General features: G+C 41.0%; 1 protein-coding gene across 3 annotated transcripts in view; it reads right to left on the reverse strand.

Annotated features, from left to right (window-relative positions):
• Positions 1 to 18175, reverse strand: part of LOC130928636 (neurexin-2-like) — a 774303-nt gene that overhangs the window by 263128 nt on the left and 493000 nt on the right. For all 3 annotated transcript variants that reach the window (XM_057855357.1, XM_057855358.1, XM_057855361.1), the window contains 2 exons: positions 11416 to 11589; positions 2588 to 2707 (listed from right to left, as the gene is read on the reverse strand). In XM_057855357.1, coding sequence (XP_057711340.1) covers positions 2588 to 2707; positions 11416 to 11589 — 294 coding nt within the window. The remainder of the gene's footprint in view (positions 1 to 2587; positions 2708 to 11415; positions 11590 to 18175) is intronic.

The raw sequence follows: 18175 nt of genomic DNA on the forward strand, positions 1-18175 counted from the left end.
GTGTTTATGAAGTCATAAAACAGAGCTGCCGTATTCGCTCGCAGTAAGGCAGACAGCGAGACGATTTAAGATTGCATATGAGAGTGCAAATATGTGTTTCACATACAACAAATGGCATATGACTGAGTGTCAAAATATTCTGAACCATCTGATTTGCACTTGCACGTTAAATACCTTACCTTGGTTTCTAGAGGACGAATTCGAGGGAGCTGGCTGGCTCAGACGGTTTGTCATGAGTCAGCTGACGCCAAGGAGAAAAGGCCAGCTGTTTGGCGGGTGAAGTAAAGAAGGCCGAGAAGAAGAAAGGGTATAAAGAGAACAAGGTGATGGATTAACCCCGCTGCATTTGGGGTTAAGTGGATGAAATATGGTTCTGAGGGATCCAAGATGGCGGAAAGGACACCAAAGACTCTAAAGATGAGACCATTCCACAAGGAGGGGAAAGACGTGCTCCAGCGTAAAAATATGAGCTATTTCACATTTCGCGAAGTGAGAGATTACAATGAGCAGTGATGGCACATGCATGTAAAAATTGTAGTCAGGAGAGCGAAAGTGTTAAGTTTTTCATTTCAGATGATGGATATTTAAAAACATGGTGCGGCACAATATGGAGGCAGAAAATCTAACAGTATTCTATTTTTGCTGTTGAAAATTTTTGCTGTTGAAAATTACTAAGGCTAGGTTGATACCGCAGGTATTAATAGATTTTTTTTGTTATATCTTTTTGAGAGACAGCGAGAACCAAAAGTGGAATTTGCCTTAAAAAAAAAAAAAAAAAATGCCACTGGCAAAGAAAAAATGCCATGCGGCAAAATGGATTTTGGCATGCAGAATCTTTTTGCCAAATGGCATTTGGCGTGTGGCATTTTTTTTGCCACATGGCAAAAAATGCCTTATGGCAAAGAAAAAAATGCTGGCATTTTTTTGCCACGTGGCATTTGGCATGTGCATTTTTTTGCCACATGGCAAAAAATGCAACATGGCAAAGAAAAAATGCCCCAATGCCACAGTCCATTTTGCCACATAGCAAAAAATCAATTGCCACATGCCAAAATCCATTTTGCCATATGGAAAAAAGAAATGCCATATGCCAAAATCCATTTAGCCACCTGGCAAAAAAATGCTACATGCCAAAATGGATTTTGGCATGTGGCATTTTTTTGCCACATGGCATTTGGCATGTGGCAAAAAAAGTGCCACATGCCAAACGCCATGTGGCACTTTTTTTGCCACATGGCAAAAATAATTGCCACATGCCAAAATCCATTTTGCCATATGGAAAAAAGAAATGCCATCTGGCAAAATCCATTTAGCCACCTGGCAAAAAAATGCCACATGCCAAAATCCATTTTGCTGGTGGCAAAAAATGCCACATGCCAAAATCCATTTTGCCACCAGCAAAATGGATTTTGGCATGTGGCATTTTTTTGCCAGGTGGCTAAATGGATTTTGCCATATGCCAAAATGGATTTTGGCATGTGGCAGTTTTTTTGCCACATGGCAAAAAATGGCATTTGGCATGTGGCAGTTTTTTTGCCACATTGCAAAAAAATGCCACATGCCAAAATCCATTTTGCCATATGGCCGTATTGACAATGCCAAGTTGGACAAGAATTTTCAACTTTTAACATTCGTGTCTTGTAATATATAGACGTATACACGGTATACTGACATTTATTTCGGCTTTATATGGCAAAAAAAAAGGCATTTGGCATGCCACATGGCAAAAAAAGGCCACATGCCAAAATCCATTTTGCCATATGGAAAAAAAAATGCCACATGGCAAAAAAAAAAAAAAATTCCACATGGCAAAGAAAAAATGCCACATGGCAAAATCTATTCTGCCACATGGCAAAAAAACTGCCAAATGGCAAAATCCATTTGGCCACCTGCCAAAAAAAAGCCACATGGCAAAATCCATTTTGCCACATGGGAAAAAGATGCCACAACACACTGTTGTCAAGCCCGCCTTTTGCCAAAAAGCCGATTCAAGCTAGTCGCTAACGCTAATGTACAGCTCCATCGCTGCTGTCCTCTGTGCCACTCGCTCTTTGCTGACGTAATTGCTGCATAAATTCCGATTTGGGAGGCTTGACAGTTCAGACCACAGCCACATTCTGGAAAAATGTAGCCCAGAAAGGATTTTAACATTAAACGAAAGTGACCAAAATCGTATTTGAAATAGTCCACCTTTGTGCAACCTGTCCCGTTCAGACTGTCAAGTTAATGCCTCACTTGAGCCAGGAAAAACACGAAAAAATCAGATTTGTGCATTAAGACCTGCGGTTTGAACCGAGCCAAAGTGTAGTTGAAAAGCTTCGAGTGTATTAAACTGCCATACAAGAAACAGTAACAAATATTTGTAAGGCAGTAAAGCTTCCTTACATTATATTTAATTTGTATATGTTTTACCATGTAAAATAAAAGGGGGGCTATTCTACACATTCAAATAGTCAGGGGATTTGCTTGTTGCATTTGTGTGCATTCAGTGTTTTAAGCTAAGAGCTTAAACATGAAGTGAATTGAGCTTGTATCTCAAGGCACCACGCATTCCCTGCACATTAACATGAAAAACTGCGTTACTCACGGTCATTACAAAATGAGCCTCCATAGGACGTCATGGTGCAGTCGCAGGTGAAGCCCTCCCACTGCTGGAGACAAACCCCTTGATGGTAGCAAGAGTCCTCCGTACAGGTGGTACTTGGTCCTTGAAGAGAGAGTGAGAAAGAAACGGATTCACCACAATTGACAAATACATTCGTCAGTTATGTTTTTAAGGCTTCTTCTCATTTTCATCACCATTTTGCTCATTTTTTTCCTCGGCAAACTCGTTGCCCAACGTGAACGTTCAGCTCTAAAAATAGCAGCTACACCGCCGCTTGTTCCGATTGTTGTGAAAGCCGCAGGATATAACACTGTTCAAAATATGAATAATTAGCTTGCAACAGCATGGTCGTTCTTCAAAAAAAAAAAACTTGTATAAAATGAATACATCTATATATAATGCAGGTGATGTTTATATTAGATACTTAGCATATGCAACATGTTTATGTTTTCAGTGTGTTGCTGTTAGAGCAGGCTAATTACCCGGTACTCTGCTAAAAGAATGGAAGGTAATTAAATATTTTGTCATTATTTATGAATGATTATGTACAGAAAAAAAAACTGAGGAGGGGCAAGCAGTGAAAAAGGGATCTACAAGACAATGTAACATCTCACCGTAGAGCTCTGACTGTTATTCTTATCAAGATGCCAGGTAGCCTGAGCTAGACTCACTCCTAAGACAGATCTAGATTCTTCCCAAAGGCCACTCAATCTTGTTAGTTGCTTATGCTCTAATGCAATTTTTAACTTGTCTACCTGTAGGTACTAAGTACAGTGGGGCAAATTAAGTATTTAGTCAACCACCAATTGTGCAAGCTCTCCTACCTGAAAAGATTAGAGAGGCCTGTCATTGTCAACATGGGTAAACCTCAACCATGAGAGACAGAATGTGGAAAACGAAAAAGAAAATCACATTGTTTGATTTTTAAAGAATTTATTTCCAAATTAGAGTGGGAAATAAGTATTTGGTCACCTACAAATAAGGAAGATTTCTGGCTGTCAATGAGTATAACGAAGTATAATGAGGCTCCACTCGGTACCTGTATTAATGAAACCTGTTTTAACTCATTATCGGTATCAAAGACACCTGTCCACAACTTCAGTCAGTCACACTTGAAACTCCACTATGGCCAAGACCAAAGAGCTGTCAAAGGACACCAGAGACAAAATTGTCGACCTGCACCAGGCTGGGAAGACTGAATCTGCAACAGGTAAATTGCTTGGTGTAAAGAAATCAACTGTGGGAGCAATTATAAGAAAATGAAAGACATACAAGACCACTGATATTCTCCCTCGAGCTGGAGCTCCATGCAAGATCTCACCCCGTGGCGTCAAAATGATAACAAGAACAGTGAGGAAAAATCCCAGAACCACACAGGGGGGGATCTAGTGAATGACCTACACAGAACTGGGACCACAGTAACAAAGGCTACTATCAGTAACACAATGTGCCGCCAGGGACTCAAATCTTGCACTGCCAAACGTGTCCCCCTGCTGAAGCCCGTACAAGTCCAGGCCCGTCTGCGGTTCGCTAGAGAGCATTTGGATGATCCAGAAGAGGACTGGGAGAATGTGTTATGGTCAGATGAAACCAAACAGAAATTTTTGGTAGAAACAGGTTCTCGTGTTCGGAAGAGAAAGAATACTGAATTACAGCCGAAGAACACCATACCCACTGTGAAGCATGAGTGTGGAAACATCATGCTTTGGGGCTGTTTTTCTGCAAAGGGACCAGGACGACTGATCTGTGTAAAGGAAAGAATGAATGGGGCCATGTATCGAGAGATTTTGAGTGAAAATCTCCTTCCATCAGCAAGGGCATTGAAGATGAGACGTGGCTGGGTCTTTCAGCAATGACAATGATCCAAAACACACAGCCAGGGCAACAAAGGAGTGGCTTCGTAAGAAGCATTTCAAGGTCCTGGAGTGGCCTAGCCAGTCTCCAGATGTCAACCCCATAGAAAATCTGTGGAGGGAGTTGAAAGTCCGTGTTGCCCAACGACAGCCCAAAACATCACTGCTCTAGAGGAGATCTGCATGGAGGAATGGGCCAAAATACCAGCAACAGTGTGTGAAAAGCTTGTGAAGAGTTACAGAAAACGTTTGGCCTCTGTTATTGTCAACAAATGGTACATAACAAAGTATTGAGATGAACTTTTGGTATTGACCAAAATACTGATTTTCCACCATGATTTGCAAATAAAATCTTTAAAAATCAAACAATGTGATTTTCTGTTTTTTTTCTCCATATTCTGTCTCTCATGGTTGAACTTTACCCATATTGACAATTACAGGCCTCTCTAATATTTTCAAGTGGGAGAACTTGCACATTTAGGGGTTGTCTAAATACTTATTTGCCCCACTCTATGTATGACAACAGGTTTCGGGTGAAAAAGCACCCTCCAAAAAAAGTGAGGTGAGTGCTTCATTGTGTCAGGCCAGAGCTCAGACAAGCTAGGCAGTTGCCTAGGGCACCCTGTATTGGACAGGGCGCCAAATTGCTTTGGAAAGAAAAATACTTGGGTTAAAAAAAAACTCATGATACACCTCCCGAACGTTTTATAACATTTTTATAACATTTCACATCTGAGTGGGCCGTAGACTGCCTGGTTTTACCGCTACGAATCAATAAACTGACCGAGTAACTTTACCACCTGCTATTTTGTGGCGCTCACCAGACAGGGAGGAACAGTTCATGCCTCGTGTACACAAAAGAACAAACTTCCATCCAATTCACGAATAATGGCAGGTCAATAAATCAAAATCCCACAACAAAATAAACAGCGTGACTAGTAATCAATGTTCGGTCTAAGCTGCGCGCGTAGTTGCACATAGTCAGCGCACAAGAAAATCTATGCGGCGCACAAAACAAAATTCAACAGAAACGTATTGTAGCATCAATAGGACTACTGTCTGTCAGCACCACAGCCATCTGTCAGCGCAACGCTCCAATTTGTGCGTTCAATACGGCAACGCGACTAGGACAATTGTCGCCGCCACTTTGATGTGTCACAGCGACGCTCCTATTGGTGCGTTCGATACAGCAACGTGACGCTCCCTTTAGTGGAGAAAAGCGAGCTTGACTCCCGTGCTGATGAAACAGCATTGTGCTCCCAAACTTTGCTCACGCTACATTATTATTATGTTATTTATTATTATCTATTTACACTGATAACGAGGGAATTTAATTTGTTGTGTTTTTGCAGTGTAGCTGCTTAGACATGGAGAATAGTAATCTTGAGTTTCCTTATTGTCTGAACAGTTTTAATGTGGAAGTTTGATACAGTGTATCACAAAAGTGAGTACACCCCTCGCATTTCTGCAGATAGTCAAAAATATCTTTTCATGGGACAACACTGACAAAATGACACTTTGACACAATGAAAAGTAGTCAGTGTGAAGCCTATACGATATTTTCCCCTCAAAATAACTCAAAATATAGCCATTAATATTTAAACCCTTGGCAACAAAAGTGAGTACACCCCTTAGTAAAAATTGTCAGTATTAACATACAACATGTCAACTGTAAATATTTTGTGTGGCTACCACTATTACCCAGAACTGCCTTACTCTCCTGGGTTTGGAGTTGACCAGAGCTTCACAGGTTGCCACTGGAATGCTCTTCCACTCCTCCATGACGACGTTGCAGAGCTGCCGGATATTTGAGACTTTGCGTACCTTCACCTTCCGCTTGAGGATCCCCCAAAGATGTTCTATTGGGTTCAAGTCCGGAGACATGTTTGGCCAGTCCATCACCTTTACCCTCAGCCTCTTCAATCAGTAAAACAGTGGTCATCTTGGAGGTGCGTTTGGGGTCATTGTCATGCTGGAACACTGCCCTGCGACCCAGTTTCTGGAGGGAGGGGATCATGCTCTGCTGCAGTATTTCACAGTACATGTTGGAGTGCATATTTCCCTAAATGGAATGTAACTCTCCAACACCTTCAGCACTCATGCAGCCCCAGACCATGACATTCCCACCACCATGCTTGACTGTAGGCATGACACACTTATCTTTGTACTCCTCACCTGGTTGCCTCCACACATGCTTGAGACCATCAGAACCAAACAAATTAATCTTTGTCTGAGTGCCGCTCTCATTTTCTAAGTGCGCGCAGTATTTTTGAAGTAAGCGAGAGCACACGGAAGAGACTCATGAAGAGCTGGAGAGCTGTGCGCCGTTTTCGAAAGCCGTTTCCCGGCCGGACTCACGCAGCGACCCACGGTCTTCTCCGGGTCTCACGTGTCCGCCCGAGAAGTGCCATTTTCGGCTTGGGATCGTCTAGACGACCGCCCTCACCTACGGTTCTCCCTCGGCTGCCGAGAATGCGCTTTTTTCGAGCCGTTTGCCTTTTGGCTTTGACATTTAATACAGTGGTAGACGAGGAAAGACCACTGTTTACTGTCTCTAAAAGTGATTATAGCGGACAGCCGGAAGCCAAATCAATTAAGACGCCACTTAAAGACATTAGACCCCAATCTCATTGATAAGCCGCTTGGTTGTTTTTCAGCGAAAAAGTGCCGAATATTGCCAACAATCGTCCCGCTTTGTCAGTGTTATATCAGTAAACCAGTGAGCACTGTTAGCATGCTCAGTGCAATATAACCCCACATCATTGCAAACTGGAGGTGATACTGGGAGCAGCGAAAATAAAAACTGTCCTTCTGTCCTAAGACAGTCTTTTTTTCTTCTTCTATTCAGTTTTTTTTTTTCGGTCAAATTTTTTTTGGCATATTGTCCTCATGAGTTAATGTTTCTAATCAATTTGAATTTGTTATTATTTACTGATTTTATTTTTCAGTATCAAATGGTCAAAAATGTACCTTGAGTGTATTTTTACAGATTGGTAGTAACTTTTTTTTTTTTTTTTTTAATTCAGGCAAATTGATGCGCGTTAAGTCTTTTCTGTTACAAGCGAAACAATGTTAATAAAGTTATACTTTATAATTTGATCTCTGTTATTTTCCCTAATAGAAAAAAAAGGATACAATGTGAGGCAGAGGCGTACTTATAATAGTAATATTATAGACAAATGATACTATTTACAGTGGCGGCAGAGTTTGGGGGGGCGCGAAACATTTTCGTCTTCCTTGGGGGGGGCGTAACAGAAAATAATTGAGAAGCACTGTCCTAGGGTGAAAGCCATGCACACCAAATTGATGTAGAGTGCAACGATTGGTCTCAGCACTAACAGGCTGACCCCCCCACCCCACCCCCCACCTCTTCAATCTCAGCAGCAATGCTGACAGCACTCCAGCGACGATCTTTCAAAGAACGTATTTGGATGTGAGGCTCAGCACGTGCGCTCAGCTTCTTTGTACGACCAACCCCAGGCCTGTTCTGAGTGGACCCGGCTCTTTTAAAACGCTGGATGATCTTAGCCACTGTGCTGCAGCTCAGTTTTAGTTGTTGGCAATCTTCTTGTAGCCTTGGTCATCTTCATGTAGCGCAACAATACGTCTTTTAAGATCCTCAGAGAGTTCTTTGCCATGTGGTGCCATGTTGGAACTTTCAGTGACCAGTATGAGAGAGTGTGAGAGCTGCACTAGAAATTTGAACACACCTGCTACCCATGCACACCTGGACCTAGTATCACTAACGAGTCACATGACATTTTGGAGGGAAAACGACAAGCAGTACTCAATTTGGACATTTAGGGATGTAGTTTCTATGGGGTGTACTCACTTTTGTTGCCAGGGGTTTAGATATTAATGGCTATATTTTGAGGGGAAAATAAATTAACTATTATATAAGATACACACAGACTCTTTTCATTGTGTCAAAGTGTCATTTTGTCAGTGTTGTCCCATGAAAAGATATACTTAAATATCTGCAGAAATGTGAGGGGTGTACTCACTTTTGTGATACACTGTATAGTGTACTCCCATTGTGGTTATTCATTATATTTTCATTATATTTATTACCTTACCCATGCCACAACTGGACCTTACCCAGGCCAAAGCAGGACTCTTCCTATGGTTTAAGCAGGACACTCATATATAACATAGTACACATAATACACAACAAGATTTTGGTCTTTTTCATTTTAAGTGGGCCAAATCAATTACCGATACATTTTCCCCTCATTTTTAATCCTGTGGTTTATAGTCCAGTGTGGTTTATTTGTTGAGTTACAGTCCCAGGCTTCAACTGGGAGCGTGTGCTTTGGTCAGATGAGACCAAGATTGAGGTTTTTGGCAACAAACACTCTAAGTGGGTCTGGCGTGCCACGAAAGATGCGCATGCTGAAAAGCACCTCATACCCACTGTGAAGTATGGGGGTGGGTCAGTGATGCTGTGGTCGTTTCCAAAGGCCCTGGGAACCTTGTTAGGGTGCATGGCATCATGAATGCATTGAAATACCAGGACATTTTAAATTAAAATCTGTTGCCCTCTGCCCGAAAGCTGAAGATGGGTGGTCACCGGGTCTTTCAGCAAGACAACGACCCTAAACATATGGCTAAATCTACACAGAAATGGTTCACCGGACACAAAATCAAGCTCCTCCCATGGCCATCTCAGTCCCCTGACCTTGTTTTGTTGGCAAAATGGGGTTGTACAAAGTATTAACACCAGGGGTGCTAATAATTGTGACACACATTATTTGATGTCAAATAATTATTTCTTTATGTGGTATTTTTTCCCCACTGAATAAATGCACTTGTATTGAAGGTTGGATTTTCTTTTTTTCCATTAAGGTCCCATATTATTTGAATTAAAAAAATATATTAGAAGCTAAAAAACACATCTTAACCAGGGGTGCCAATAATTATGGAGGTCACTGTATTTGGATTTACAGGTAGCACTTTATTTGACAGTGGCGTCATAAGACTGTCATAAAATTGTCTTATTTATGACATGACACTCTCATGGGCATGAATGAAAGTGTCATCCGGTAAATTTTATCACTATGTCCAGCTCGGATCTTTTACATCCATTCAAAAGTGAGATCATATGCCCGATGACCAGGGGTGAAAGTGGGCCAGAACGGTCAGGAACGCAGTTCCGGTATAAGAATCAGGGCCAGAACGCAGTTCCGGTATAACATTCAGGGCCGGAATGCTGATGGGGTGGTTTGGAACATCTTAGCTGTCAATGTGCAGTTTGGACTTTTTGGACTATTTGTTCATTTACGTTATGCTACTTATTCATTTCCTTATGATTTAAAAAAAAGTTAGTGCGCGATCTTCAAAATATATTCAATTTCACTCTGCATAATATAAGTCATTTGTACTTATTTTCCTGAATGTACGTTACTTATATCTTTATTATTAAAAGAAAAAATTTAATGTGTACATTTATTTCAATTTTAATATATATATATATATATATATATATATATCCAATGTTCTTAAGTAGTTAAAATTGAGATTTGGCATTTACTATGTGAGGAAATGAGGGAAAATAAAAATTAGAAGATGGAGATTGGGGTTATTTCTGTTTTTGTTAACTTTTATTTAGCAAATCATTGAAAAAAATACACAATTTTTGAATGAAAAATAAATAAAATTTCTGGCTCCGTGGCGACCTTCACGCCTACTTCAATCCTATCCACTTTCACCCCTGCTGATGACACTAAATAACATCCGTCATAAGCATTCATTAATGCTCAAGACAGTGTCATGTCATACTTATGATGGTCTTATGACAGCCATATGGCTCCACTGTCAAATAAAGTGTTACCAAATACCATAACTAGCAATTAATGAAACAACTGGAACAGTAACTGAAGAAATATTTAGTACAGAACATGAATTTTGATCGTTATTTCGATCTGGAGCGCTGCAATGCATGCTAGGAGGCATGTTGGACAATAACAGTGTTGACAGCAGTTGGTAGCAGACGTTGACTATCTTCCTCCAAAGGAGCAGTGATGGCCAAATGAAGCGTCTTGAAGCAATGAAGCTTTGCAGCCAATTGGTTCAAAGCTTCATGGTAGTTCATTTGGTCTTATGACAGTCGTATGATGCCACTGTCAAATAAAGGTTTACCGTTTCTGACCTTTTGGTGTAAATATCCCATAATACACTGAGGAAAGCTGAGGTTTATACTCCAGTGTGACGTATCTATGAACAAATCTTTTCGTGTCAGATTTAGTGGGTGGCATCTTATTGTCAGGTGTCAAAATTAAGATATTTATAATATTTGCAAAATATATAGTCATTTTTCAGGAGGCTACACTTAGGCCTTGGTCCCCTAGTGACCCAGAGTAGGTCAATGCGGCCCTTGAGGAAATCTAGCCTAGTTCTTTGCCATTCAGTAGGCATTTGAGATTCAGTGAAAGGGTAAAAGAGATGAGTGAGGGGCAATATAGCCCCCCCCCCAAAAAAAAAAAGAAAAGAAAAAGTGATATATCCAAGATTTAACTGGCCTGACTCTACAGGCGCATGCGGCTGGAGGCTGGAGGCTGCGGCGGAGAAAGTATGTGCAAAAGCAGAGGTAAACACGCAGGAAATGCAAGATTAATGAGGCAAGCGGCGAGGAGGGTGGGGGCATCGCTGAGATTAGCTACACTGAGAGATTCTTCGCTCATGCAGGTTTTATGGCGCAATAGAGAGGATTTACAGATGACAGGGGCTTAGACTCCAAAGGCTGCCCGGGGGTTGTGAGAGCATGGGCGTGGCTACTGGTGGATATCAGTAAATAACATCCACACAAGTGCACAGTGATGCCAAGCTTGGGGGATACGGCTCGGGCAGGGAAAAACATTGGCTTGGATTAAATAATGATGAATAAGGTTGGGGCGGTGATTTCAAACAAATTAAATCACGCATGCTAACTCTTAACTTATGTAAAGGCAACCCACTTACCATCGCAGCCTCGGTCCACCTGGCCCACCCTGTGGAGGGCATCTGCAATCATGTCAGGGAGTCTCCCATTCAAATCCACAGAGGCCAGACAGCCCTGGTACCCATCCCGGGATGCGATCAGTTTGGGCAGATTACTGTACATGTTCTTGATCACGCCACCGATGTACAGCTCTCCTGCAAAACACAGCAAATTACATCAACATAGACACAATCGGTGCTTTTGAGAGACATGTACATTTCACGAGATCTTGAAATATCAGTCAAAAGACTCATAGTTTCTCAAAAAGTGACCAAATTTTCATTGTGGTTAAATTTCTGAGAACATGATCTGAGGGTTTGACAATCCAAAGAGGGGAGCTTTTCTGCTTGACGTGAGCGGATGGTGTCAGATACGACGACATCATCGGAAGTGATGTGATGCTTTGAAAGATTCATATTGCGCACCCCTGGGAGAGGGAAAAAAAATGCACATAGGCCGCCTTCTATAAGCAGCAGTTGTCGATCCTCACTAAAATAACTAGTGTTGTCCCAGATGACTTGAAAAATTAAATGAATGATTACTGATAACGCCTCAAAAATGTAAGCTAGTTACTTGTTACTTTGTAATCAAAGTAACTCAGTTACTTTTAAAGTAATTTATCAGTTACTTTTTACCAATTTTTCTACCTGTCGCCTCAACATAAGAATGACAACAGAAAAATGTCATTGCATGTAATTGACTTTCCGATAATTGAATTTAAAGAGGAACATCAGATTTTTTCACATAAGGCTTAATCCTCGAGTTAGCGGAGGTTTAATTAGTCGATGAAGTTTATTTCAACCACCATTTACACGTGCTAGCTTAGCCACTCCGGAGCCCCCGCTAACTTGAAGATTAAGCCTAATGTCAAAAATTCTGAACTTCGGGTTAAGGCAGGGGTCGGCAACCCAAAATTTTTAAAGAGCCATATCGGACCAATTTAAAAAAAAACAAAACGAAATATGTCTGGAGCCGCAAAAAATTAAAAGCCATCTCTAAGCCTGATAATGAAGGCAACACATGCTTTATGTATCTAAAACCCCTAGCAAAAAGTGTACGATGCTGTTGTACGATGTCAACTTAAGTTTTACTTCATTGCAATATTATGAAAGAATGTTTGTGTCATGTTCTTACAGAGCCTCTAAAGGGACATCGACAGAAATAAAATAAATTTAAGCAATCTGGAAACCAGAAACTATCTGGTAAACTTTAGCATTATATAGCACTTAAGCTAGTGGACTTTTGCTATGCAAGTTAGCCAATTGTTGAATTGTTACGATTATTGCAAAAGTCCGCGAGCTTAAATGCTATATAAAGCTAATGCTAATGTCTACAACAATTTGCTAAATTGTATAGCAAAAGTTCGCTAACTTAAATACTATATCTTGCTAATGTTTACAACAATTGGCTAAGTTGCGTAGCAAAAGTCCCCTAGCTTAAATGCTATAAAATGCTAATGTTTACCAGATAGTTTCTGGTGTGCACGAGAAACAATCTGGTGCGCACCAGATTGCTTAAATTTCTGTCGATGTCCCTTTAGGGGCTCCGTATGTCCTCTTTCAGAAACCATATTACCATGGTTTGCTGACCCCTGAGTGAGGGTTTAGAGGTTAACAACATGTCAGAGCCAATGTAAAACAATGCAAATTGACTGCACAATAATCAATAACACACAAATGAATTGCAAAGTGCAATAAACACAAAGCTGGAGTCGGACGCGAATGGGTGCGCACAACCCGGAAGTACGCCGTACACACGCGGTCAATTTGGCCATAAAACGTGGCATCAACTAAGCACTTTAAACTCAATCAGACTTACAACACATCCCAAAGATGCTAAATGAACACGTCACCTCACAGCATAAATTTGCAACACGAATATGTTGTAAACAATGCTTGCAAACTTGGAGCGATGACTACCCGCCATTGCAACGGCAAAGCTACAAAACGGCCGAGCATGTAGGGGGTCCAACATATCGCTGGAACCCTCCAGAATGAAGGTAAAATACTCATTTTTATTCATGGACGCACACAGATCAACATTCCCTTGCAATTGTGAGCAACTTAAACAAAAATATGAATTGAGTTAAGGCCTTAAAAATGCTCTACTTGTACAGTTGTAACCTTGAGCAAAGTGCCAAACTGATGCGTGCTAAACTCAGAGAAAGCAATGAGCCAAAAGGTCAATTATACGTGGACTTTGTGTAATGGAATAAGTCAATGATGTTTGCAAACTTCGCTCCAGAATTAATGAGGACTTGACACTTCATGTTTCCCCACCAGGGCCTTCCAATCAATATAATGAATTCATTAGTCTGGCAGAGTGATGTAGTGAACTCACAGCTGGTAAAACCATTTAGCAAATATGAAATTATCCGCACGAAGTTAATCTCCAAAGAGCAAATGGCGCTCTTTGTTTGAGACTCCACCGGTTGACTGCACTGCTGCAGAAGGAGTGCGAAAGTGATTGTCTAATACGCGCTTAGCTTTCGGCTATGAGATCCAATCCAGATGTGTCAAAAATGTCAATAACATCATGTTGCGCACACATGCTGCAATACAGTCCATCCAAATTTGATATTACACCAAACTGGGCCAATTTTTTTGCTCCGCAGTAAGTTTTCACAGAAGATACAGTGATGAGTAACCACTTTCCCGGGTGTCCTAGTCTGACTCGGCTGTCCGAGTGGTGATGAATGCTTGTGCTGCAAAAGAGCACAGAGCCATCCAAAAGGCACGAGCAATTATAGTTGTGCAGACATCGCTAGAGACCGAACACCTCCGCGTCTCCATGGTTACCGTAATGACCTCTCACGGGTAAGAGGAAGGAGTCGGGAATGCTAAAATGCTGAGCTCAAACAGGCCCTTGACAGTACAACATTGAGGGTCGTGCTGACATAATATTTACAGGGGCCAATCAAGAGTTTTGGGATGTTGCTCCGTATCCTGTTTATTTACTTTATTTGACAGCAATGTCAAAGACTGCCATAAGACCGTCATAATTATGACATGACACTAACATGGGCATTAATAAATGCTTATGACGGATGTCATTAAGCATCAAATTATGTCACTAACTCCATTTATGTCCAGCTCGGATCATTTACATCCATTCAAAAGTGACATAATTTGCCGGATGACACAAAATCACATCTGTCATAAGCATTCATTCATGCTCATGGCAGTGTCATGTTATAATTTTGATGGTCTTATGACAGTCTTATGGCGCCAATGTCAGATAAAGTGTTACCAAATACCATAACTAGCAATTAATGAAACAGTAACTGAAGAAATAATTAGCAATATAACATGAATTTTGATTTTTATTTACATCTGTAGCGCTGCAATGCATGCTTGGAAGCATGTTGGACGACAACACTTGCCACGTTTACATGGAGCCAAATATTCCAATTACAATCGGAATATTTGTTCAAACCGAATAAATGTGTTCCATATAAACACCTCATTCGGAATGAACAGGCCCAAACCGAATGGAATTTCATTTCGATTCACAGGGGTGGAATATTCCTTTTCCCAAACCAATTAGAAGTAAAATTATATCATGTAAACAGGGAAGTGGAATGATTTCTGGTTGCGTTCTTTCTGCGCATGCTCCGTACTGACGTGGTGACGTCACTTGGTGACATAAGTAACGTCACTTGCAACATGGCTTCCAAGCACACGCACAGCGCACCCACACAACTTTTTAAATGAACGGCGTATCATTCTGAAGTTTTGTTTCCACTCGAAAAGTTAAAACAGCAGCTGATCTGACGATCGATCTCAATGTTTTGCAACGTGACGCTTTGTTTTGCTTAATCTGCGCATGTCAGACGGCAGTTGTCAAACGTCCTTTCGGAATAAAGGCAGACACATGTAAACGCTGGATCGGAATAGATGAACTGACATGTAAACAGCTGATGTGAAATTTCCATTCGGAATGATTTGAATCGGTATGAATAAAAGTCAGCATGTAAACGTGGCTAGTGTTGACAGCAGGTGGCAGCAGAGGTTGACTGTCTCCCCCAAAGGAGCAGTGATGGCCAAATAAAGTTTCTTGAAGCAATGAAGCTTACTATACTATAACTAGCAATTAATGAAACAACTGGAACAGTAACTGAAGAAATAATTACAGGGGTGCTGGAGACACCAGACATTTTGGCGTCATAATCATTGAACATAATTGCTAAAGAATGGCATGAACATTCTAATGAAGGTATGTATCTCGTGTGGCCAGCACAATCCCCAGACCTCAACATTATTGAGCATTTATGGTCAGTTTGAGAGATTCAATTAATATGTCAATTTCCACCGCCATTGTCTCTAAAAGTATAAGCGGGTATTCTAACTGAAGAATTGCTTACAATTCATTTGGAAACAACTCACTAGGGTATGAATCAATACCTCGGAGAATTGAGGCTGTTATTGTTGCAAAAGGCGGACCAACACCATATAAAATTAGTTTTTGTAGATTTTTTTAGGTGTTTCCATTATTTTGTCCAACCCCTGGAGTACATAAACATGAATAAGGGTCGAGCACCAACTGTCCCTATTGGACCCTATCCATATTGGAAGGCAAATGAAAATGGCCAATTTGGAGGCCTGAACATGCTCGAAAACTCACCAAAATTTACACATAGAACATGCGGCTTTGCGTAGATGTTGATAATTTTGCAACATTGCGAATAAATTTAACAAAATTGCTCAGTGGCGCCCCCTTGAATTTTTCAAGAAGGCCTCTCCTATTACGTTTTTTCAACGTAGCGCGATGAAATTTGGGGAGTCAATACGTTGTGCAAAACCACTCCACAAAGTCTTTTGCACCCATATTCCAAACCAAACAGGAAACCCGGTATTTTGGATTGAATGTGAAATTTCAACTGACTTACAGGTTGCACATTTGAGACTTTGGCACCTTGGGAGTTAGTTGGATATTTCTCAAAATTGGTGAGACTGTTCATGAGACATATGAGATCTTAAATTATCAAAATGGTGAGTTTTCATTCACGGGCCTGACCTGCGCGGGTTACCAAAGTCAGCCATTTTTTGGGCAACACACCAAATTGAGTAAATGACAAATAACTCCCTGATGCAAATTGCGGTCTTTTTCTCAACTGGTATGTATGAGAGGTATCCCAGCCTGAACACGACTACATTGAAATGTTATCCATTTATTATCCATTAGGCCTGGTGCCCCCCCCCCCTTTTTTTTTTTTTTTTAAATGTGAGGAAAAGCGGCATGGAAAATGAATGAATGAATGAATGAGACAGGCTCCTCCTCCAAGGAAAAAAAACAATTGACCTCAAACCTGCATCGGGCGAGCCTTAGGACATGTGTTAAGGTGCCTGATGACAAATATTGAGGTTTCGTTGAAGCAAAGGGGTCCAAAAGGAAAGTAAAAAAATGACCATCGCCATTTTGTCTCGCTACAAATTTTGAACAGTCATAACTTGGCAGACATACAACATATCTGAACCAAACTTCCCGAGCTTGGTGAAAGTCGTGCCCTGAAGGTTCCTGTAGGGGTCATTTGCATCAACCCAACAGTGCTAACCAGTGGCAACAGAAAGTCACTCATTTTACTTATTACTTATTACTATCAAAATTTGATACACTTAGTCGAATCGGCCCAATTGGAAGATTCATTTTGGTTTTGTATAAGGCGCCCCTTTTTTAGTAGTACCGTCTCCAATTGGGTTTTTTCTCCTAGTTGTGTGAATGTATTTTTAATCTTAAAAAATTAGGCGAGTTTCGAGCATGTTAGGTTCTCATGAGATTAGAGGGGGATGATCTGTCACCACCTTGACCTGCGTGCCGTTGGAGTTTGTGTGACGTGCGAGTTGCACCATATTGCGAGGGCCCGTTCAGTCCTGCTTGCCGGCCTAGTTTTGATTGTTATTTACATCTTTAGCACTGCAATGCATGCTAGGAGGCATGTTGGATGACAACAGTGCTGACAGCAGGTGGCAGCAGAGGTTGACCATCTCCCCTATGGGAGCAGTGATGGCCAAATGAAGCTTCTTGAAGCAATTAAACTTTGCAGCCAATTGGTTCAAAGCTTAATGATGGTCATTTGGTGTTATGACAGTATTATGATTCCGCTGTCAAATAAAGTGTTACCAGTTAATATCTTTTGGTGTAAATATCCCATACAACAGTGAGGGCAGCTGCGGCTTATAGTCCAGTGCGGCTTTTCTATGAACAAATGCCGTTTTTGTGCCAAATTTAGTGGGTGGCGGCTTATAGTCAGGTGTGCCTTATAGTCCGAAAATTATGGTATTAGAAACATATAAAATATTGCCGTTGATTTAAAAATCTTTGCCCTACTTTTTTGGGACGTTTGGTGTGATGACGTAGATTGTCACAGTCGCTAGACGAACACTACCGGTGTTGTGCAATTCCTTGTACGCGGCAAGACGTCCAACACATGCACACATCGGTTAAAAGCGAAGAGTACTAAGTATTTTCTTCAGGCATCTTTAGTATGTTCTGTCTGCATGCCTCTAAACAAAACAAGCTAAAAGAACACGGTAGCACTTTGCGTGTCAAATTAGGACAATTTTCCAGTATAGCACATTTAGGCAGAACAGCGGTTTTGTCCTATTCTCGTTTCGTCTCAGCCCATCTTTCCTATTGATTTTGCTTTTGCTGCTCGTTTTGTGAAATATCGACAGTGTTGTCATGCTCATTAATGTTCCTCTCGGGTTTAAATGGAAAGGGTTGAAAAAAGACATGTTTATG

Source organism: Corythoichthys intestinalis, chromosome 13 (genome assembly GCF_030265065.1).
Source record: "Corythoichthys intestinalis isolate RoL2023-P3 chromosome 13, ASM3026506v1, whole genome shotgun sequence".
Taxonomy (NCBI): Eukaryota; Metazoa; Chordata; class Actinopteri; order Syngnathiformes; family Syngnathidae; genus Corythoichthys; species Corythoichthys intestinalis.